This window comes from Poecilia reticulata, chromosome 15, assembly GCF_904066995.2.
Source record: "Poecilia reticulata chromosome 15, P_reticulata-male-v2, whole genome shotgun sequence".
NCBI classification, from domain to species: domain Eukaryota; kingdom Metazoa; phylum Chordata; class Actinopteri; order Cyprinodontiformes; family Poeciliidae; genus Poecilia; species Poecilia reticulata.
Window position 1 is genome coordinate 14629617 of NC_088844.1, and position 23518 is coordinate 14653134.

Below are 23518 nucleotides of genomic sequence, written 5' to 3' on the forward strand. Positions count from 1 at the left end.
TTTCCACTAGACAAGAGAGAGAAGTATATTGATCTCCCATCCAGTCCGCTGTAGTGAGTTTCCATTGTTAGAATAATAATAATAATAATAATAATAATAATAATAATAATAATAATAATAATAATAATAATAATAATAATAATAATAATAATAAAAAAAGTTAAACAGCCAAGAGGACTGTTATGACTATTACATTTTCATGAATAGTTTATGACTGCAGACAGACATATAACTCGTCGGCACCTACTTTGTCATATTTCAAGATGCGTCTTTGAGAGCATTAGCAGGAGCATGTGCACTTAGAAGGCACATAACAAATAGAGATCTGGAAAACAAAAGATGAGACTCCGACACATTCTGTTTGTGTCACAAAAAGATGAGGACACAAAAAGACAGTCTTTCCTCATCTTTCCCTGCAGTGAAGCTACATTTCAGAGGCAGTTCTAAACTCCACTGCTCTAGTGCTGCGTGACGACATTTCTTTGAGCGCAAGGATTGTGCTTACAGCAATATTGATTGCTTTGTATGTACCAGCTTTTCATCTGATGGTTTCATTCACTCCTTTTTTTTTTAGTGTCTCATTCTTTGTGCCACTGTGCTGCTCGCTGCCTGTAAGTGAGGAAGCTGCTGCCTGCATCTGGCTCTGAGAGATAAGATGCCGACCTTCACAGGTAGTCTGATTTCCAAACCATGCGATAACACCGGTGTTCATTACGGCAAAGGGCTGACATGCAATGACATATCATTACCACAGTGTCTCTTGCTTTACATTATCCCTGTGGGCATCTAGACACAAGAACAGACTGTTAGGATCTGGAGGTTCTGTGTTACTTGTCACTTGCATAAAGAAAATGTGACATAAATGAAAAGCCTCACATTTTACTCACTAATTTGAACTGTACAATAAACTATGCCTAAAATATTGATGTGCCTTCCAAGTAGAAGTTAAAATAGGTTTTTAGTTTTACCCACATTTTTTCCAGCTGAAGCAAACTTCTCAGTTCATTCAATGAGAATAAGTTTGAAGCTAAATTTGCCAGTGTTGTGAATAATTTTGGGCTTAGCTGTAAAATCCAACACACAAGTGAATGGTGAATGGTTGGTGGTGCCCATCTAATTCCGGTGTGGTACAACAACAGGACGGTACTTTGTGTGATTAATCCACTCTTGAAATTTTCATACTGGTAAATATTCCAGTCAAATTGGACATGATTGGGAATGAAAGCGACAGCGTGAGATTGGCAGATGGTGAGGCACACAATGACCAGAGGTCACAAAGTTCCTGCTGAGTCAATAAGCCTTCATACTCGACCTGGTTGAATCTGTTTTTATCTATAACACCAAGACATGCCTCTCTGTCTGGTGATGAGTCTGGTTTTGGCAGTTGCCCAGGGAACAACGCTTGCCTAACTGCAAGTGTGTGAAATGTAAAGCTGAAGAAACTAGACATTTTTGGATGGGAGTAGCCAGAGTTCAAAACTAAATCTGACAGCAAATCTGTCAGATTCAAAGAGTTGACTTAAGTTTAGAAAACTTTCACCAGGTAGAGTGAGCAACATGGTCAACATGTGGGATGACCTGACCTGGGTAGATTACAACAAAAGAAGATTGAATGCTGAAATTCTACCAAAAGGTGTACCAACAAAGTATCAATTTAAAGTGGGGCATATTTTATGCATAGACTTTTTATATGCACTGGACATACATTTAAATGCAACAAACTCAGAAACACTGATTTCTGCAGATATAGTACACCTATCACTGTTATTGGAAGAGAGGTGGGGGGCAACGGGAGGTCATGTTTGGCTTAATGTGGTGTGAGATGTAGCAGAGAGCATGACCGGCTTCTGTGGAGATATAGACTCCATTTGTTATAAAGCACAATGCAGCACTGAGGAAGATTAAATCTAACTCATCTCTTTGTGTCTCTTTCTCTCATCCCAGTATTTTGTACCACTCTCTTCTCTCCAGCTGCCATATTGGTTTACATTTTCTCAGGCTCCAGCTCCATCCTATCATCTGTCCACGTAAGTGTTACATGTTCCTGCAGTTCTGATGGAGGTCAAAGAAAGGATCGTCCTGTGTGTGAAACGACACTGAAAAGCTTTTATTTTGTCACAAACTCTAGATTAAATTAATTATATGTGCTGATAATAAATTTGAGCAATTTATCTCATGTAAAACCTATCTTTCAGTGATGATATTGTTGAAATTTGTGCACAGCATTATGAAAGGAGTGTTTGGTGTGTTTGATGTAAAAAAGTCTGTTCTTTACGTTTGCACTACCGTGCGGTAAAAATTTGAAACATAAGTGTTTCACCTTTAGAGAAACCGCAAGTGCTTGCATATTCGATAATGTACTGCTAAACTACAAAAGTTTATCATGTGTATGAAAGGAACTGTCCACTACGATAAGAGCAGGGTGTTCTTTTTAACCAGACACTGAAAAACAATGAAGCCTGAAGCAGAGCGAGGCTTGTGCGTCTCTCGCAGAAACAGCAGCGAGGGTGTAGGGAGAACAGCCACCTGCTTTGATATTCAAAGCCTATTCTGAATTTAAATTTGGTTTAATTGGGAAAGAAAAACAACAGAGCGAGCACAGATTAAGAATAATCACAATAATTATTCCCCTCTGTGTATTACTTGCTTTGAGGTGAGTATTCAGCACTTCCTAATTAATGCATCACCTTGGAGGGAACAAAAGGACATGTAAATTAGCCTTAGAGATGAATCATATTGGGGGAGAGTGAACCGAAGAAAAAAAACAAAAAAAAATTCCCACTGATTTAATTAATTACCAAACTCACCACGACGTTGAAAGGAATTAGCAGCATTTAGTTTGCCAGAAAACATCAACGTATTTAATGTTTCGTGTTATCAATTCTTACATTTTTAATACTTTACTTTGAGGCGGAGGTTTGTGGAGTAATTTTATCAAATCTAGCCTTAAATTTCAGCTCATTAAATTACTTTTGTTTATTTGTGTTCCATGATATTGACACACCTGCCTTACCTTTTCATAATCCAGGGCATCATATTTTTTATTATGCCCTGTAAACACATTTGTGTTTATAGGAACTGGCCGACTATAGACTATTTAAGTTCATATTTTCAAGCCGTCTATATGCAAACAAGTCTGCTAATTTTACATGTTTGAACGTGCCTGTTAAGCCTCCACAAAAAAATGAGTGTGTGTGTATTTACTGTACAATTACTCTCCTAACTTTCTTTCTCAACATTTAATACACAGATGTTATATTATGACCTACACAACCTTGGGAGAGGTTGCTGACTTGTCTGTAGTCCAGCAGACATTCACTGACACCCTGTATGAGGATGAGGGGGGGTTTAGTGTTTTTGATGACTATCTTAGTGCTACTAAAAATCCCAAACTCACAAATTAGATTAACAATGAAAACGACTTTAACACAGAATAGCCAGAAATGTATTTCCATGTACTGTACAAGATATGATTAGAGTACTTGGCTGAACTGAATGTTGTGTTTTCAGTGCTTAAAAGACAAGTATCACAATTTGAAATTAATTACCAATAGAAGTAAACTTTAATGATCTTCCTATTTATTGCAATATCATAAATGTTTTTGTTATCAACAATCTTGACAGATCAGGGACCCTGGACTTGGACTCCTGCTCCAAGGAAGAGGAAATTCTTCGTTGTGGTCAGACCACTGACAGGAAGCTTAAGTTTTTCATAAAGACAGTGCGGCCCAAGGACACTGTGCAGTGCTACCGTGTCCGCTGGGAAGAACTGGTTCCCAACATTCCTGTTGAGCATGCCATGACTTACAAGTTTGCGCACTGGTATGGGGGAGCAGTGTCAGCAATTCAGCACTGGCCTATTTCTATTTCAGGCCAACAGGCTCCCAAACCCTTTGTCACGAGCGACATCTACTCAAACCGGGAAGAATTTGGAGGAATCTTGGAAAGTTACTGGCTGTCATCCAACGCCACGGCCATCAAGATCAACAACTCTGTGCCTTTTCACCTTGGCTGGAATGACACGGAAAAAACCATGTACTTCCATGTACTTCACCCGGGTTTGGCTTCCAAGCCAAACCCGGGTGAGGCTCCTTGTGCTGAACTGAGCTACAGAGTCTGCGTAGGTCTGGATGTGACATCCATACTCAAGTACATGGTTCGGAGATACTTCAACAAACCGTACAAAGTGCCTGCCAAAGTCATGTTTGAGCATCCTATTTGGTCGACTTGGACTATATATAAGCGTGACATTGATCAAGAAAAACTTTTGACGTATGCTGCCAACATTCGCAAGTACAATTTTAACTGTAGTCATCTGGAACTCGACGACCGCTACACAAAACGTTACGGAGATTTCGAGTTTGACCCAGTCAAGTTCCCTAATGCATCTGAAATGTTCCAAAAGTTAAAATCGGATGGATTTCTGGTGTCGCTATGGATCCATCCTTTCGTTAACTATGACTCTGAAAATTTCCATCCTCTGGTAGAGCGAGGGCTGTTTGTCCGAGAGCCAACAGGACGGCTGCCTGCGTTGGTTAATTGGTGGAATGGCATTGGCGGCATTTTGGACTTTACCAATCCAGAGGCCCGGGAATGGTTTGCCTCCCAGCTACGTTCACTGCGCTCAAGGTATGGGGTGTCGTCTTTTAAATTTGATGCAGGGGAGACGAACTACTTACCTTGGAAATTTAGCACAAAGAATCACATTCGCGACCCCAGTTTTTTCACAAGGCGCTACACAGAGATGGCTGTTCACTACAATGATCGAGCTGAGCTGCGCAGTGGTTACCAGTCCCAGAACATATCCTGCTTCTTCAGACCGACTGACAGAGATTCTGTGTGGGGTTATGAGCTGGGCCTCAAATCTCTCATCCCCACAGTGCTGACCATCAGCATCCTTGGGTATCAGTTCATCCTGCCGGACATGATCGGGGGCAACGCCTACGTGAACTACACAAGCGGAGATCGGGCATTACCTGATCGAGAGCTGTACATCCGCTGGCTGGAGCTGTCTGCCTTCATGCCTTCTATGCAGTTTTCTATACCTCCATGGGAATACGATAACGAAGTGGTGGAAATTGCTCGGAAGTACACAGCCATTCACGAAAGCATTGTGGCGCCGCGGGTCCTCGAGCTGGCAGGGGAGGTTTTGGACACCGGGGACCCGATCATACGGCCACTGTGGTGGATTGCCACTGGGGATGAGAGGGCCTATAAAATTGATTCCCAGTTCCTGATTGGGGACGACCTAATGGTAGCTCCAGTTTTAGAGCCTGGAAAGCAAGAACGAGACATATACCTACCCGCTGGGCACTGGAGAAGCTACAAGGGGGAAAGATTCGACCTCAAGGAGCCGCTGCACCTCACAGATTATCCAGTGGACCTGGATGAAATTGCCTACTTTCTTTGGGTTTAGCGAGAAAGAAAGTGAAAGACTTGATCATTTCATGCTCCCATTTCCATCCTTTTGTGCCTTTCAAAGAGATTCAAACACCTTGAACTTTTTTCATATTTTGTCACTCTACAAGCATAAAAGTCCACGTATTTTCATAAACTTTTAGGTGTTGATTTCCCACAAAGTATTATGTAATCTAACGTGAAGTAAAAGGATGCATGGTTTAAAAAAAGAAAAAATTCTGCAGCTGGAAGTGTAATTTGGTTTTTGTCTACTTGCTTTTCACATCTAGAGACTGAAATGTTTCTCCATTGGTCTTTGCAAAATAGCACAACTTAATCAGATTTGAAATAGGGCGTTCTGGCACAGATTCTCATTTCTTCTTAGGTCTGGATTTTGGGCAATTTTTAGACATGTATGTTTAAAGCATTCCAGTGTGCCTGTGTATGTTTTGGTTTAGAGTATCCAAAATGACTTGTGAGAAACTTCCAACATTACGTCATGTTTCTTTCCTTCAGCAATGACTTTCTTGCTGTTGCTGCCTCGTAAAGTCCAGTTAGTAGAAGGCATAACAATTTCTATAAAATTCTTCCAGAATTTAGTTTTTGATCAGTGCAACTTCTTGACTACTTTTCAAATTAATGCTCCACTTGCCTGGCCTGTTTGTTTAGGATAGCCATGTCTTGGCAGGTTTGCAGTTTTTCTATTTTTAGATCACAGATTGAACAGCCCTCTGTGAGATCCTCACAGCTACGGACAGTTTTGTAAGCCAAATCCGCTATAAGCTTATCAGCAAGTTTATTGCTATGTTCTTTGGTCTTTATGTTGTTGTTTGTTCTCTTATGTTCTTCAACAAATTGCCTTCAAAGAACACCAAGATTTATTCATACAAATTGACACAGTGGTTTTTCAAGGCAATTGGTTGCCCTGGATTTTCTTAAGGAATATCGGAGTAAAAGAGGCTGCAAGAGAAACGTTTCGGAGGTGCAAAATATCTTGAAAGCCATGCATCTCTCGTCAACCTTTTCACAATTACGTTGTGTCATGCCACAAAAATCCCAATAAATACATTGTGGTTTGTGGTTGTAATGTGACAAAATGTGAAAAAGTTTAAGGGGTTTGTATAGTTTGGCACTGTGTATGTATAGCAGGTGACGTGATGCGAAATGTAGGAAAGTTCACCTTCCCTTAAATAGCTGTGAACAGGAATTTAATTTGTGAAATTGTTGCAGATATGAAAAGCTTGGTCTTTATTTGAATTTAGTTTTTTTTTTTTTTTTTTGCTTATTGTTGCCATATTCTTTAGCATTTGCCACTTTTTAAAAAAATATAAATCTGTCATCTGTAGCCAGTACTGGCCACTTTATACCATTCTGCCTTACCAAAAGAACTAAGAACACAATTAAATCTCCATATAATCTCAAGCTCACTGAATAAGCAGGCAGAATCCAGATTTTAGACATTTAGCGCCGCTTCAAGTCTTACATTAAACATGTAGTAAAGAGGGAATATATAAGCCAATAATTGTTTGCCATAAAGCTGTTTTCTCAGAACCATTAGGCAGATTGTATGCTACATGATGATATTCTGTTCTCCTGCGACGCTAATGACTGCTCCTCTCGTCGTTTGTTGATTCTTATCAGGAAGCCAGGTTTAACGCTTCAGCTATCAGGACAAGAAGCCGCAGGTTTAATCATTACTTTGTCTCACTGTGTAACATGGTGCCTTGTAACACGTTTTAGACAAGTAGAAGACGTTTTAAATATTTAATGCTTTTCCTCAGGTAACGGCTTTCTCAGGCTTTGTTGTGTTTAAGGTGTGTAACTTTTATTAATGCTTTCAAAAAGGCTAGAAACAATTTATTGTAGCATATATACGGATGGCCGTAACTGGAATCCTAAGTGTTTATTCAGCTTTTTATCAATTAAATGATAAATAATTATAATTTTGGAAGTCAATAGCTTAGCTGACCTGGATTCCCAGCATAAATGGTACAACATTTTCTTGCCATGTTCCTTTAATGTAATGTTTATGTATGTTTTTCAGTATGCTGCTTCAAGCTGCTCGTTTTCCCCGTTCCTTTTTAGATCATCAGTTGTTGCAATATAAGCTTTTTATAATAGGGTTTTTTGGTAACTAAAGATGAAACAGATATCAATCATTTGATTCAGGATCGGAGTTTCAGACGGATGCGTTCATCTGACATCTCAAATAGATACCTAATAATACCTCCTCTGACCCCCCTCCCCCCCCGCCCCAAAATAAAATAAGATGAATACTGTGAACAAGTGCCAACTTCATTTGTGCATCACATATTCAGACGCACAAAATGACATAATTCAAGGACTGCTTAATGACAGGATTTTTATTATACTTGTTTTTGTTGGCCTTTTAAAAAAATTGTTAATGAATTCTTGTTCCTTTTTGAAGCTAAAATAAAATATGACATTGAAATTTAAGACCAAGGCCTGACCCACTCCTCTCTCTATTAATGTATGAATTGACCCTTTTTGAAATATTGTATACTAATGCTCTGTGCCTTTGACCCATAAAGTGGTGCTAACCTAACTTGAGCCTTCAGCTTGCTGCTTTGACTCTGACCTCTGTGTGTTTTGTTTTTGTCCTTTGACATCTCGTCAAGAAAACATAGCTACGTATTTATAGCGGCTCTCGCTTAGCATCTGTGCCAGGCTCGTCTTTGACACTATTTCTGTCTTATGGCTCGACTGACTGGTCTGGCTATTTTTGCTTTTGATTCTTAGAGCTCAGTGTGGGCCTTTGATGTTTAATTTTTTTTTCTTTTTAATATATGTGCTTGGATGGGACTAAAAATCTGCATTCATTCTAATGTGATTTTGTACTAATGTATTAAAAGAATTATGAAACCATCATTTTTGTTTGCATTTAATTCCTTATTTTTCTTTCATTAAAAGTACATTGTTTCACAGGTGCATCTTAATAAAATACTAGAAAAACAATGTTAATGTATTTACCTGATTTAACACTAAAGTTATATATTTTGGGTTTTGTTTAGATGATTTTTAGGATTATGGATAGCGGCAGAAGAAAACTTAGTCAGCATATCAGAAAAGTAGATTAAATGTCTTCCTGAAAATCATATGTAAGGCGCACAGAATAGACGCTTTAGTTTGGGTTGCCAATTTGTGACATTCTTGTAAAGTCTAATACTTTACAAGAAACTGTATTTCGAGTTTTCCTTTGCCGCCAGCCATAATTTTAAAAAGGAACAAAAGATGAACTCTTGAAATGCATCCACTTACCTGTAAAGACCCACTATTTGATTTGAATTACTGAAATAAATTTACCTTCTGATGATGATGCAATTTACAGAGATCCACCTGTAAACTTTGCCGATTGTACTAACATACATAGTCACAAACAGAAGAAATCCAGGTCCAAACGCTGACCCCTGACGGACCTCACGATCGAGGCACGTTCTAAATTAGCGGTTCTCGTGGGCGCACTGCAAAAACTGAAATCTTAGTAAGATTAAATATCTTAAATTAAGGAGATTTTTCATGTTTTCTTTCTGACAAGATAATTTTTCTCACCAAGAGGGATTTATGTTAGAATATTTTTCTTATTTTAAGTGTTTTTGTACTTAATTATCTCAGTAAGATATAAAAGCTTAATATTAAGAAAATATTACTTATTATGAGTAAATATGTGCTAGAATCTAGAATATCAATATTTACCAATCAAACTTCAAGTCTCGAACTTATTTTATATAAGTAAAAATTTCTTATTTCAAGCACATAAAGCGAAATCACATACTTAATGAAATGTCTTCAGATAATTAAAACAGACTATGTCCAAATGGAATCCTTTGTGTTATTGACAATGAAAAATAAAAACCCTCATGAACTTATACTCTTGTATAAGTTAGCAGAGTGTACTGGAAATTATAATTTAATATTTAAACGGTTGACATTTAACACAACAATTTCAGAGACAATATCAGTTTATATATCAAGATAATTCTTGGCATGTTTCCATCTGCTATGGACCTTCTTAATCTGATCTTCTTGATGCAAGATGTGGGACCTCTTACTGACATGTCATGAAATTTCTATTGATGTGTGATTTGAAATGGCTGGTATTCCACACAATGAGATTAGAATCAACAATATTGATTAGCTCAAGGTCATGATAAATATTTTAACTTTTGGTTTATATTTCAAATTCTTACTTTATAAGTTATTAATATTAGTTTGAACAATATTTTATTGTTCAAACTAACAATAACAAGTAGTCCTTGTTTTATTTAATTATGACATCATACAATCCAAATGGGAAAGCGCCCAAAATGGCAGTGAGATAGTATTAATGTTCGATACAACAGATTTTCTTTCCGATCCAATACCGAGTAAAATGTAAGCTGGTATTGGCAATACAGATCCCATACTTTGTGCAAAGACAGTTAATTTGTTTCTTAATTAAATAAAAAAATAAATGTAATCCATATCTTGGCTTCATAAAAAGAACACAATGTACTCTGATGCACTCATTTTAAACACAGAAGTACATTGAGACAACAATCTCGTTTACTATAAACTATTTTAATTCAGCTGAAATATACAAAACGTAAAAATCGAGTTGCAAACTAAAAAAAAGAAAATTAGTAAAGTAATAACCCTATTAAATACATCCTTGTTTAATTATTAAAACTACTATAAAATGACAGCTGAAATAGCTCCATGTCACTTTTTTTTAATAATCTGTCAACATGTCCATTTCTGAGTGAGTGAGCGTCAGCAGCACGCTGCGCTTGGGCATTACGTCCTTACACATTACATACTTACCAAGCGGAAGAAAAAGTAGTTCCCATTAGCAACGTTTCATTTAGGCAAGATCTCAATAATTTAGTTACTTTCTAACGTACTCTAGTTAATCTACATTATCTCAAATTACTAAAGTGTTGAAAGTATTGATCCTTGGATCTGACAATAGATTTTAAAGAATTAAGTTCTGGTATCGGAAGAATCGATATTTCAGTATCAATCCGCACATCGCTAACGGCAACGCCAGAGATCATTTAACTGCCCTGATTAACGGTTAATTCAGTTGTAACAGCCTAACTAAGCTTTTATCTACTGTACTTTTATAAGATTTTCTTTTGGAAATTCTCTAATCTCGGTTGGACATGAATGACGATGGAGGACTTTTTTACGTGTATAGACCCTACAGCTGCTGTACTGAGGGGTGGGTTTAAAGTCTGTCTTTCTAAGATAAGCTAACTGAAGCTAGTTAGCATGTCGTGAAATGCCAATTTTCATCCGCGGTTAAAGAGCCGCTCTTGTGAATATGAGCTTTAAACAGTTATTAACCACAATAGCTGTGGCTTAAAAATAATATCGACACGAGTTCTTGGTAGCTTCCGTTTTTTAACATAGCTAAGGTGGCTTATCATTCGTAGCTTCTGATTCGGGAAATGGTTAAAGGGCAATTCCACCTAGTATTTCACTAACTGAGGGTGTTTGATGTGCTGTAATTTAAAAACTTAAATGCAATGAGTCTAAAAGCCTAGGTTAGATATTCCACACTGTTACCAGGATATTTTAAACACTATTTTTGATTGGTGAATTTAAATAGTCCTTGTTTGATTTAATTAAAATAACTTTCTTGCCATCTTGAATTCATGTAATATTGTAATTGAGCACATAAACTAAAATATGACTTGTTTTATTTTTCAAGTAAACCAAACTGTTGCCATGGTGAAGCCTATGCCAGACACATCGTCAATCACGTATTGCACCATCTACAAGAAACTTTGGGAATTGCAAGTGACGCTGTCCTTCACATTCTTGAGGTAAGACATTTATGATACTGATTCATCATTACACTGATTAGTCCCTAAAACATGGTTTGTTTTGTGATTGTTTTTCTGTCTGTGCTCCAATTAGCAGATGACCCAACAACTTCAAACAAGATCACTTTTCTGTGGTGATCGTGAAACCAACTTTCTACTGACCATTGGAACCATGCCTGCCCTGATCTTCTGAAAGGAGGACATCACAGCCACTACACCTTTCAGCATCCGTGTGTGGGGCCACTCCTCTCTGTGCTGCTGACAGACGTCTTGAGAACGGCGTCCGTAACTGAGGCAAGACTTCACATATAAAAGGCTATGGCTTATTGGAAGAAGTTCATTGCGGAGGTAGCTCCTATTGTTGACATCTAATCCCAAGATTTTTTTTTGCTTTGGACAATTTGGTTTGCTTGACTCTTAGTGCGGCAGATGTGTCAGATCGTCATTGTTCTGTCATTTTACAGGATTGTTTCAGAATCAGATGCCCATCCAGACTTTAAATTCTGACCAGAAGTCATGTTTTATTGTGTTTATGTGAAACTTAAACGTAATAAAGATGTTAAAAGTAATTGAACTCATGTCTTCATATCAGCAAGCCAATAACATCTCTTGTTCCAGTATTCACAGGATCAATTTTTGGATTTTTGTCTTAGCATAAGAACCTTGAGTAAAGCTGTGACAAAATATATATTTTAATCCTATGCAACAATAAAAATAAACTAGATTTAGGTATATCACTGCAAAAAGTCCCCTTTCAAAAACAAGAAAAAAAAGTACAAAAATAGGGTATAATTTTCTTAAAATAAGAAAAATTATCTGCCAACAGAACAAGAAAATTTATCTTGTCAAGATTTTCCAAAACAAGAAAAAATATCTAACCAAGATAAACCTACAAATATCTTAAAATTAGTGTATTTGTACTTAAAACAAGCCAATTTTACTAATACAAATAGAATATATGAGATTTATTTTCTTAATACATAGAACATTTTTCTTAAAATAAGAAAATTTTACGCTATTTCAAGAAATTCAGTGTCAAGTAACATTTTCTTTACTTGAGATAATTTTTCTTAAAATAAGATAATATATCTTACTCGTATAAGTAAAATTGGCTTGTTTTAAATAAAAATACACTAATTTTAAGATATTGTAGGTTTATCTTGGTTAGATATTTTTTCTTGTTTTAGAAAATCTTGACAAGATAAATTTTCTTGTTCTGTTGGCAGATAATTTTTCTTATTTTAAGAAAATTATACCCTATTTTTGTACTTTTTTTTTCTTGTTTTTGAAAGGGGACTTTATTCAGTGCGGTACCGCCCCCCAGGGGGCGCTGGCGGACATTTTTACAAAAGGGGGGTGCTGGGATGCCTTTGGGGGGCGTTTGGTCGAAGGTAAATTTTATACCTTAAATACACAACAATGCCAGTTTAGACTTTGAGCAACTTGGTAAAACTGTATTGTGTAACATTAAATCATGCTTGGCTGCAGCTGTATTGATGGCAGCTCTTCTTCTGTTCAGTGTTTGTAGCTTCTGTTAGCGTCTTGGCGCAGCTCCGTTCTCCTGCTACTGGTAGCTAAAATCACGACACCCTCACTGTGTATCCCTCTGAAAAATGAACCCATTTAAATAAAGAAATCCCTCCATGGGTGATACCACGATAGAGAGCGTTCATTTTATAGTGTTAATTAGATTTGATGTATTTATTTCTTCAATATTATTTTTCATGTCAGTGTTAATGTCATGAGTCTGATGACTCCATGACACTTTCAATTTGACTCATTAGGATTTGATTAAGAACCAGATTTGTTCTTTGTAATTTCTGTCCAGTAAAACTATTAATCTATAAATCAATAGACAGGTCTATATAAAGATATAATCCATGTTTCTGTCTCATATTTGTATGGTATTAAAAGGATCTGGAACTTTTGTTTTTCCACTGAAAGCTCTGGTTTGCACAATAAACGCCATGAGACGCCATGAGGGTGAAGTTTTATGGATGATACCCTGATGTCCCATTCTCCTGAAGGCAGCACTGATCTGCACCACCAGAAACTCACAGAAACACTGAAGAGAAGAAGAGCTATGATTAATGTAGTTACAGTTCTATCCATGTTTTAATGTTGCAGAGCTCAGTCGTTTTGCAAATTGATCAAAGTTTAAACTGGCATGTTGAACATCTTTGATCTGGTCATTTTGTGAAATATTTAACAACTAGAAAATGGCACAAAATATGAATATTATTTCCACTCTGATTGGCTGCTCTTAGGCCTACCAATTTTAACTTGAATGTTCATTAAATTTTTCATAGACGCCTGTGAAAATAATTTCTATTCCCATGACTTTTTTGTTCTCTGGGAAATTATTTTTGGTGGGGGACGGTGAGGGACCTGGATAAAGGCTGGGGGGGGCGCTGGCCCAAAAAGGTTGAGAAACACTGTTCTAGCATATAAGCTTAAATGCATTTAATTGTACATAAACTAAATGAAAAAATGTCTTGACATTAAAAGTTATATATGAATAATATATTTGGTCAAGACTTTTCCACGGTAAACAATATTCCTAAACTCATCCAAGATATTGTCAGCAAAATTTATTTGTTTTTACTGCATACAACAGCAGCAATATACTAACTATACACAAGACTGTCATTACTTGACATAGTTGTACTGTTCAAAACTTTTCGGTTTGCTTCAGTAGAAACGGCGTAGTGTCTGGACATGATAAAATGTTAAACTTTTTACCAGCCGAAATCCTCACCACTTTCAAATAGTTCCCGTTTTTATTTTGTTCATTTAAATCAATGAGTACAAACAACAAGTTGATGAGAATTAACGTCCCTGGCAAGAGACCAGGTCACCAGTCTGTCGCAGGGCAACACTGAGACACAGGACAAAAAAACTATGCACACACACCTAGGGAAAATTTAGAGAAACCAATTAACCCTGACAGTCATGCTTTTGGACTACGGGAGGAAGCCGGAGTACCCGGAGAGAACCCATGCATGTACAGGGAGAACATGCAAACTCCATGCAGAAAGACATGGAGTCTTCCAGGGCCGAGAATCGAACCCTTCTTGATGCAAGGCAACAGTGCTACCAACTGCACCACTGTGCAGCCCACATTACAATAAAGTATATAAAACTTTTTATAACCAGTACCTGCAAATGAACCACCCAATTCAGGAGATGCTGCAGGTAACTAAACAAAAACCCCAAATCACAAATAAACATTACAAAAAGAAGAAATACATTCCAGGTGAGTAATGTCTTTTTTTCTCTTCATTGCAGGAAAGAAGGTCCAAAAGACCAAACAGAAAGTCCCAAGACCCCAGATAAGGACCTCACTTTGAGGAATCTATTTTGTCTTTTCTTTTATCATGTTTGTATTAATTTTGTCAGATCAGTAACCTTTCTCCTCCTTTTTTGCAGGAAGACAGCGAGGCTTACCCAGCGTTTCAGTTTCCACCGAAGAAACAATGTAATGCCCAGGTAAGTAAATCAATTTCAGGGAATTAAACAGAGTAAACAACTCTGTTTGACTCTCCACAGGTCAGGCAAAGCAAGTGAAAGTGAAAAATTATCTGTAGAGTTGTTTGTAGAACCTCCTCATCCTCAAAAGATAACAAAAAGGATAACAAAAACCTTTGTCCATCCATTCATTTTCCTCTGCTGTTTCTGGGTCATGGAGCAGCAGCTTCAGAAGGTAGGCCCAGATTTCCCTCTCCCCAGCCACTTCTTCCAGCTCCTCGGGAGGAACCCCAAGGTGTTCCCAGGCCAGCCGAGAGACATAGTCCCTCCAGCGTGTCCTGGGTCTTCCTTGGGGCCTCCTCCCGGTGGGACGTGCCCGGAACACCTCACCAGGGAGGCGTCCAGAAGGCATCCTTACCAGATGCCCGAGCCATCTCAACTGGCTCCTCTCGAAGTGGAGGAGCAGTGGCTCTACTTTGAGTCCCTCCCGGATGACCGAGCTTCTCACCCTATCTCTAAGGGAGAACCTGGACACCCTGCGGAGAAAACTCATTTCGGCCGCTTGTATCTGGGACCTCGTTCTTTCGGTCATGACCCACAGCTCATGACCGCAGATGAGGTGGGAACAAAGATCGACTGGTAAATCGAGAGCTTCGCTGTGTGACTCAGCTCTTTCTTCACCACTACAGATTGGGACAGCACCTGCTTCACAGCAGACGCTGCCCCAATCCGCCTGTCGATCTCCTGCTCACCTTTTCCCTCATTTGTGAACGAGATCTCCAGATACTTAAACTCCTCCACTTGAGGCAGGAACCTCCCAGAGACATTCCACGTCCCAAGAGCCAGAATCTGCAACTGAAGATCATCGGGAACCCCCTCCCACAAGCACCATCCATTTTCATGAGTGTTTACGAAAAGAGTTTGTACACAGCCAGTGCTATTCCTGCAGCTGTGCCAAACCCCAAGCCAAAAGTAAAGCCGCTCATGAAAGACTCTCCGCAGTCGGACAGGAAAGTCCACATACTCGAGGATGGTTGCTGCTGCTGCTGCTGATGCCTCATTTCTGGTCTTAGATGTTGCAATACAGCCTCTCTCATCTCTTCTTCTTCCGACTCGTCCAAATTATAAAATCGTTTAATTTTCTGCATTAGCTCTGCCATTTCTTCCAGCAGCTCTTCTGCATTTAAACTATGTAATCTTCTTCGTTGTACCCTTATATAAAATTGTTCGAGTTCCTCAAGAAATTGTGGATCCTCCATTGTACACGTTTTGCAAGTTGCAAGTCTTTAGTGCTTGACTGAAAGAAAGTTCAAGTACTTAAGACTGTTTTATGATGTCATAACAAGAGAATGGTATTATGACATCACAGAGAGAGTGATGTCATAACTGACATACTTGCATTTGCATATATTTATGCATTTTATGAAATGTTCATATGGTTTTGTGTTTTGCATACTGTTGAAATATGTTTAATGCTAGTTCTGCTGTTATATTGTTTTTGTCGTGTTTTAGCTCTTGAGAAAGTGTGGTGGGAATTTCACACACAGTAACATTATGGCTCCTCCTTGCAGGAACTTGTTTTTTCCCAGACACATTCCACACATTTGGTGTTTTATCAAATCCAAAAAGAGATTTGATAAAACACAATGGGCATCGAGGTAAGGCCAGTACCTTACCTCGATGCCCATTGTGTTTTACCATATCTCTTTCTTGTTGTTACAGATGGTTAATCAAACTGAGCTTCACATACACAGTTTTATACAAATATGGTTCATTTATGTTCTTGCATTGTTCCAAAATGCAAGTTTATATAAACTAAAATATAAAAATGGCATCCAGTAAATAAAAGGTCAGTATTTTATTTTATTTTCAGAACATTTTAATTACTTGCTTTATTTCTTTTGAACAGGATAACAAGGATGATCATGTTTTATTTTATTTCTTCAGCTCACTTCCACTGGATGCTGGATTATTGCTCGTATCTTATTCTGAAGATTGGAATTTTGATTGTGGAGTCCCTTTTTTCATCACATTCTTTTATTTTCTTTCTTATTTCTTTATTTTATAACTCAGTTTCTCTGACATGAAACTTGGTTCGGCTTTTATGCTCACTTCTGAGCCCTGCCAAGAGCTGGAATTGTTCAATCAGATGGGAACTACAAACTTGTCTGCCACTTTTACCCAGAATGCACTGCAGTTAGTAGATTGCTTCTCTGGAAGATGAGTGCTGTCTTTAAAACTCCCCTTTTTCACAGAGCTCTTTTGATTCTTTGTTTTCAGACTCCTTTTCCTGATATGAGGCATCATTCAGCTTTTAACTTCACTTCTGAGCTTCTGCTGACAGCTGGAACCAGCCAGGAATTCTGGGCCTCCTGACAAAATATTAGATTGGGTCCCCCTGCGCAGCTGCTGTTACAATTTTTTGAGTCTTTTTTTGACCCATAAAATCTTTTACAATTTTAAAGGCTTGCAACTTGCTTTCTTTGGCTCAATACCGATACTAGCACAATATCAGTATTGAACCAAATTTTACAATGTTACATGCAGCAGTCCACATACAGTATGCAAGTAGATTGCTTAATTTTTTCTATTAGTTTTAGATTACTGAAATATCCTTCCCCATGAGCAGCAGTCATAGGCAACGTGCAAAATACATATAAAGCAATTCAGACTTCTCAAAAATGCTATGTAGTTGCATTTTATTCAGGCTGCAGTAAATAACTTTAATAAAAAATATTTTTTCTCCATATTTGTTAAAGCTGTGTCACTATGTCATGACAGTTTGTTATGAGACAGATAATCATTGAAAACAATCAATCTCCTCCACCTCCTTCCTGAACTACTATTACTATTTAAAGTACTGCATTGTTCTGACCAAAAACAACCAATCAGAACCAGAAGGAGGGTCTTAGTGCTGTCATTCAACTTCATTGACTCACTGCTAAATATGCTAAGGATGGAGAAACAACTTATAATTACAGGGAAATTGTTTATCTGCCGTCATTGGCAGCTATGCTAACATTCTTCTATGAAACATGCCTTTCTCAAAACGCAGTGACCGACTCAAGTTCAAATTCATACAATTAACATTTGGGTTTAGAGTCTGCATCTTCTCGGCATCACACATGGTTATTCCAGAGTGAAGAGTGTAATGCAAGAAACATAAAAATACAAACATTTGAAATGGATTAACCTGTAACTCTGAATTCCCTGCCCTTTGCACACATGCTCTTAGAGTGGCCTATTTCTCTTATCAACTCACTGATTAAATACAAACATATTGAAGTGAAAGGTGTTTTACAAAAGAATTCATACCCTTTTGTCTGTTTCACATTTTCCTCACATTACAATCACAAACAGGTATCTCAGATTTTAAGTGACAGACCAAAACAAAATTAGTGCATCACAGGTAAATGGAAGACAATTTCACAGTATTGTGCAAAAATCTAATAGTTTTGCAGCTCTAAAGTAGAGAATGAAATATCTGCCCATTATTCCTTGGAAAGCAGGTCAATCTTTGTTGGACTGGACACTCTGGACTTTAATTAGGCTCTTCAATTTCATACGTATATGTTGTGGGTTGTTTTCCTGCTGGAAAGGGAACCTCTGCCTCATTCTCAAGCCTCTTAAAGTTTTTCTTCTGATATATATTTTATCAATTTTAATCCTGGTGTCATTTCAGTGTGGGGTTAGAGGGGAGCAACATACATTCAAAAGGGAGCAGCACCATGGAAGTGACGCTGTCCTTCACATTCTTGAGGTAAGACATTTATGATACTGATTCATCATTACACTGATTAGTCCCTAAAACATGGTTTGTTTTGTGATTGTTTTTCTGTCTGTGCTCCAATTAGCAGATGACCCAACAACTTCAAACAAGATCACTTTTCTGTGGTGATCGTGAAACCAACTTTCTACTGGCCATTGGAACCATGCCTGCCCTGATCTTCTGAAAGGAGGACATCACAGCCACTACACCTTTCAGCATCCGTGTGTGGGGCCACTCCTCTCTGTGCTGCTGACAGACGTCTTGAGAACGGCGTCCGTAACTGAGGCAAGACTTCACATATAAAAGGCTATGGCTTATTGGAAGAAGTTCATTGCGGAGGTAGCTCCTATTGTTGACATCTAATCCCAAGATTTTTTTTTGCTTTGGACAATTTGGTTTGCTTGACTCTTAGTGCGGCAGATGTGTCAGATCGTCATTGTTCTGTCATTTTACAGGATTGTTTCAGAATCAGATGCCCATCCAGACTTTAAATTCTGACCAGAAGTCATGTTTTATTGTGTTTATGTGAAACTTAAACGTAATAAAGATGTTAAAAGTAATTGAACTCATGTCTTCATTTCAGCAAGCCAATAACATCTCTTGTTCCAGTATTCACAGGATCAATTTTTGGATTTTTGTCTTAGCATAAGAACCTTGAGTAAAGCTGTGACAAAATATATATTTTAATCCTATGCAACAATAAAAATAAACTAGATTTAGGTATATCACTGCAAAAAGTCCCCTTTCAAAAACAAGAAAAAAAAAGTACAAAAATAGGGTATAATTTTCTTAAAATAAGAAAAATTATCTGCCAACAGAACAAGAAAATTTATCTTGTCAAGATTTTCCAAAACAAGAAAAAATATCTAACCAAGATAAACCTACAAATATCTTAAAATTAGTGTATTTGTACTTAAAACAAGCCAATTTTACTAATACAAATAGAATATATGAGATTTATTTTCTTAATACATAGAACATTTTTCTTAAAATAAGAAAATTTTACGCTATTTCAAGAAATTCAGTGTCAAGTAACATTTTCTTTACTTGAGATAATTTTTCTTAAAATAAGATAATATATCTTACTCGTATAAGTAAAATTGGCTTGTTTTAAGTAAAAATACACTAATTTTAAGATATTGTAGGTTTATCTTGGTTAGATATTTTTTCTTGTTTTAGAAAATCTTGACAAGATAAATTTTCTTGTTCTGTTGGCAGATAATTTTTCTTATTTTAAGAAAATTATACCCTATTTTTGTACTTTTTTTTTCTTGTTTTTGAAAGGGGACTTTATTCAGTGCGGTACCGCCCCCCAGGGGGCGCTGACGGACATTTTTACAAAAGGGGGGCGCTGGGATGCCTTTGGGGGGCGTTTGGTCGAAGGTAAATTTTATACCTTAAATACACAACAATGCCAGTTTAGACTTTGAGCAACTTGGTAAAACTGTATTGTGTAACATTAAATCATGCTTGGCTGCAGCTGTATTGATGGCAGCTCTTCTTCTGTTCAGTGTTTGTAGCTTCTGTTAGCGTCTTGGCGCAGCTCTGTTCTCCTGCTACTGGTAGCTAAAATCACGACACCCTCACTGTGTATCCCTCTGAAAAATGAACCCATTTAAATAAAGAAATCCCTCCATGGGTGATACCACGATAGAGAGCGTTCATTTTAAAGTGTTAATTAGATTTGATGTATTTATTTCTTCAATATTATTTTTCATGTCAGTGTTAATGTCATGAGTCTGATGACTCCATGACACTTTCAATTTGACTCATTAGGATTTGATTAAGAACCAGATTTGTTCTTTGTAATTTCTGTCCAGTAAAACTATTAATCTATAAATCAATAGACAGGTCTATATAAAGATATAATCCATGTTTCTGTCTCATATTTGTATGGTATTAAAAGGATCTGGAACTTTTGTTTTTCCACTGAAAGCTCTGGTTTGCACAATAAACGCCATGAGACACCATTAGGGTGAAGTTTTATGGATGATACCCTGATGTCCCATTCTCCTGAAGGCAGCACTGATCTGCACCACCAGAAACTCACAGAAACACTGAAGAGAAGAAGAGCTATGATTAATGTAGTTACAGTTCTATCCATGTTTTAATGTTGCAGAGCTCAGTCGTTTTGCAAATTGATCAAAGTTTAAACTGGCATGTTGAACATCTTTGATCTGATCATTTTGTGAAATATTTAACAACTAGAAAATGGCACAAAATATGAATATTATTTCCACTCTGATTGGCTGCTCTTAGGCCTACCAATTTTAACTTGAATGTTCATTAAATTTTTCATAGACGCCTGTGAAAATAATTTCTATTCCCATGACTTTTTTGTTCTCTGGGAAATTATTTTTGGTGGGGGACGGTGAGGGACCTGGATAAAGGCTAGGGGGGGGCGCTGGCCCAAAAAAGGTTGAGAAACACTGTTCTAGCATATAAGCTTAAATGCATTTAATTGTACATAAACTAAATGAAAAAATGTCTTGACATTAAAAGTTATATATGAATAATGTATTTGGTCAAGACTTTTCCACGGTAAACAATATTCCTAAACTCATCCAAGATATTGTCAGCAAAATTTATTTGTTTTTACTGCATACAACAGCAGCAATATACTAACTATACACAAGACTGTCATTACTTGACATAGTTGTACTGTTCAAAACTTTTCGGTTTGCTTCAGTAGAAACGGCGTAGTGTCTGGACATGATAAAATGTTAAACTTTTTACCAGCCGAAATCCTCACCACTTTCAAATAGTTCCCGTTTTTATTTTGTTCATTTAAATCAATGAGTACAAACAACAAGTTGATGAGAATTAACGTCCCTGGCAAGAGACCAGGTCACCAGTCTGTCGCAGGGCAACACTGAGACACAGGACAAAAAAACTATGCACACACACCTAGGGAAAATTTAGAGAAACCAATTAACCCTGACAGTCATGCTTTTGGACTACGGGAGGAAGCCGGAGTACCCGGAGAGAACCCATGCATGTACAGGGAGAACATGCAAACTCCATGCAGAAAGACATGGAGTCTTCCAGGGCCGAGAATCGAACCCTTCTTGATGCAAGGCAACAGTGCTACCAACTGCACCACTGTGCAGCCCACATTACAATAAAAGTATATAAAACTTTTTATAACCAGTACCTGCAAATGAACCACCCAATTCAGGAGATGCTGCAGGTAACTAAACAAAAACCCCAAATCACAAATAAACAACCTGGTTGTCCATTACAAAAAGAAGAAATACATTCCAGGTGAGTAATGTCTTTTTTTCTCTTCATTGCAGGAAAGAAGGTCCAAAAGACCAAACAGAAAGTCCCAAGACCCCAGATAAGGACCTCACTTTGAGGAATCTATTTTGTCTTTTCTTTTATCATGTTTGTATTAATTTTGTCAGATCAGTAACCTTTCTCCTCCTTTTTTGCAGGAAGACAGCGAGGCTTACCCAGCGTTTCAGTTTCCACCGAAGAAACAATGTAATGCCCAGGTAAGTAAATCAATTTCAGGGAATTAAACAGAGTAAACAACTCTGTTTGACTCTCCACAGGTCAGGCAAAGCAAGTGAAAGTGAAAAATTATCTGTAGAGTTGTTTGTAGAACCTCCTCATCCTCAAAAGATAACAAAAAGGATAACAAAAACCTTTGTCCATCCATTCATTTTCCTCTGCTGTTTCTGGGTCATGGAGCAGCAGCTTCAGAAGGTAGGCCCAGATTTCCCTCTCCCCAGCCACTTCTTCCAGCTCCTCGGGAGGAACCCCAAGGTGTTCCCAGGCCAGCCGAGAGACATAGTCCCTCCAGCGTGTCCTGGGTCTTTCTTGGGGCCTCCTCCCGGTGGGACGTGCCCGGAACACCTCACCAGGGAGGCGTCCAGAAGGCATCCTTACCAGATGCCCGAGCCATCTCAACTGGCTCCTCTCGAAGTGGAGGAGCAGTGGCTCTACTTTGAGTCCCTCCCGGATGACCGAGCTTCTCACCCTATCTCTAAGGGAGAACCTGGACACCCTGCGGAGAAAACTCATTTCGGCCGCTTGTATCTGGGACCTCGTTCTTTCGGTCATGACCCACAGGTCATGACCGCAGATGAGGTGGGAACAAAGATCGACTGGTAAATCGAGAGCTTCGCTGTGTGACTCAGCTCTTTCTTCACCACTACAGATTGGGACAGCACCTGCTTCACAGCAGACGCTGCCCCAATCCGCCTGTCGATCTCCTGCTCACCTTTTCCCTCATTTGTGAACGAGATCTCCAGATACTTAAACTCCTCCACTTGAGGCAGGAACCTCCCAGAGACATTCCACGTCCCAAGAGCCAGAATCTGCAACTGAAGATCATCGGGAACCCCCTCCCACAAGCACCATCCATTTTCATGAGTGTTTACGAAAAGAGTTTGTACACAGCCAGTGCTATTCCTGCAGCTGTGCCAAACCCCAAGCCAAAAGTAAAGCCGCTCATGAAAGACTCTCCGCAGTCGGACAGGAAAGTCCACATACTCGAGGATGGTTGCTGCTGCTGCTGCTGATGCCTCATTTCTGGTCTTAGATGTTGCAATACAGCCTCTCTCATCTCTTCTTCTTCCGACTCGTCCAAATTATAAAATCGTTTAATTTTCTGCATTAGCTCTGCCATTTCTTCCAGCAGCTCTTCTGCATTTAAACTATGTAATCTCCTTCGTTGTACCCTTATGTAAAATTCTTCGAGTTCCTCAAGAAATTGTGGATCCTCCATTGTACACGTTTTGCAAGTTGCAAGTCTTTAGTGCTTGACTGAAAGAAAGTTCAAGTACTTAAGACTGTTTTATGATGTCATAACAAGAGAATGGTATTATGACATCACAGAGAGAGTGATGTCATAACTGACATACTTGCATTTGCATATATTTATGCATTTTATGAAATGTTAATATGGTTTTGTGTTTTGCATACTGTTGAAATATGTTTAATGCTAGTTCTGCTGTTATATTGTTTTTGTCGTGTTTTAGCTCTTGAGAAAGTGTGGTGGGAATTTCACACACAGTAACATTATGGCTCCTCCTTGCAGGAACTTGTT

General features: G+C 38.1%; 1 protein-coding gene and 2 long non-coding RNA genes across 3 annotated transcripts; all 3 read left to right on the top strand.

Annotated features, from left to right (window-relative positions):
* Positions 1-1557: 1557 nt before the first annotated feature.
* LOC145555190 (alpha-galactosidase MYORG-like) lies at positions 1558-8286 on the top strand. Its single transcript, XM_081616629.1, has 3 exons — positions 1558-1587; positions 1945-2027; positions 3625-8286. The coding sequence occupies exons 1-3, from the start codon at positions 1558-1560 to the stop codon at positions 5414-5416; spliced, it is 1905 nt and encodes a 634-aa protein (XP_081472755.1). The 3' UTR covers positions 5417-8286.
* Positions 8287-9971: 1685 nt separating this feature from the next.
* LOC145555211 (uncharacterized) lies at positions 9972-11794 on the top strand. The gene is made up of 3 exons (XR_014091305.1): positions 9972-10618; positions 11111-11225; positions 11320-11794. It is a non-coding gene; the product is annotated as an uncharacterized LOC145555211 (long non-coding RNA).
* Positions 11795-18076: 6282 nt separating this feature from the next.
* On the top strand, positions 18077-19022 carry LOC145555139 (uncharacterized). Its single transcript, XR_014091225.1, has 2 exons — positions 18077-18453; positions 18548-19022. It is a non-coding gene; the product is annotated as an uncharacterized LOC145555139 (long non-coding RNA).
* Positions 19023-23518: the final 4496 nt, after the last annotated feature.

What these genes read in the sequence shown, in the direction of transcription:
- LOC145555190 (XM_081616629.1), top strand. Translation starts at nt 1,558, where the DNA reads ATGGTCAACATGTGGGATGACCTGACCTGG. An exon ending in TGTGGGATGACCTGACCTGG is followed by an intron (nt 1,588 to 1,944) that starts GTAGATTACAAC and finishes CTCTCATCCCAG; the next exon opens with TATTTTGTACCACTCTCTTC. An exon ending in CCATCCTATCATCTGTCCAC is followed by an intron (nt 2,028 to 3,624) that starts GTAAGTGTTACA and finishes CAATCTTGACAG; the next exon opens with ATCAGGGACCCTGGACTTGG.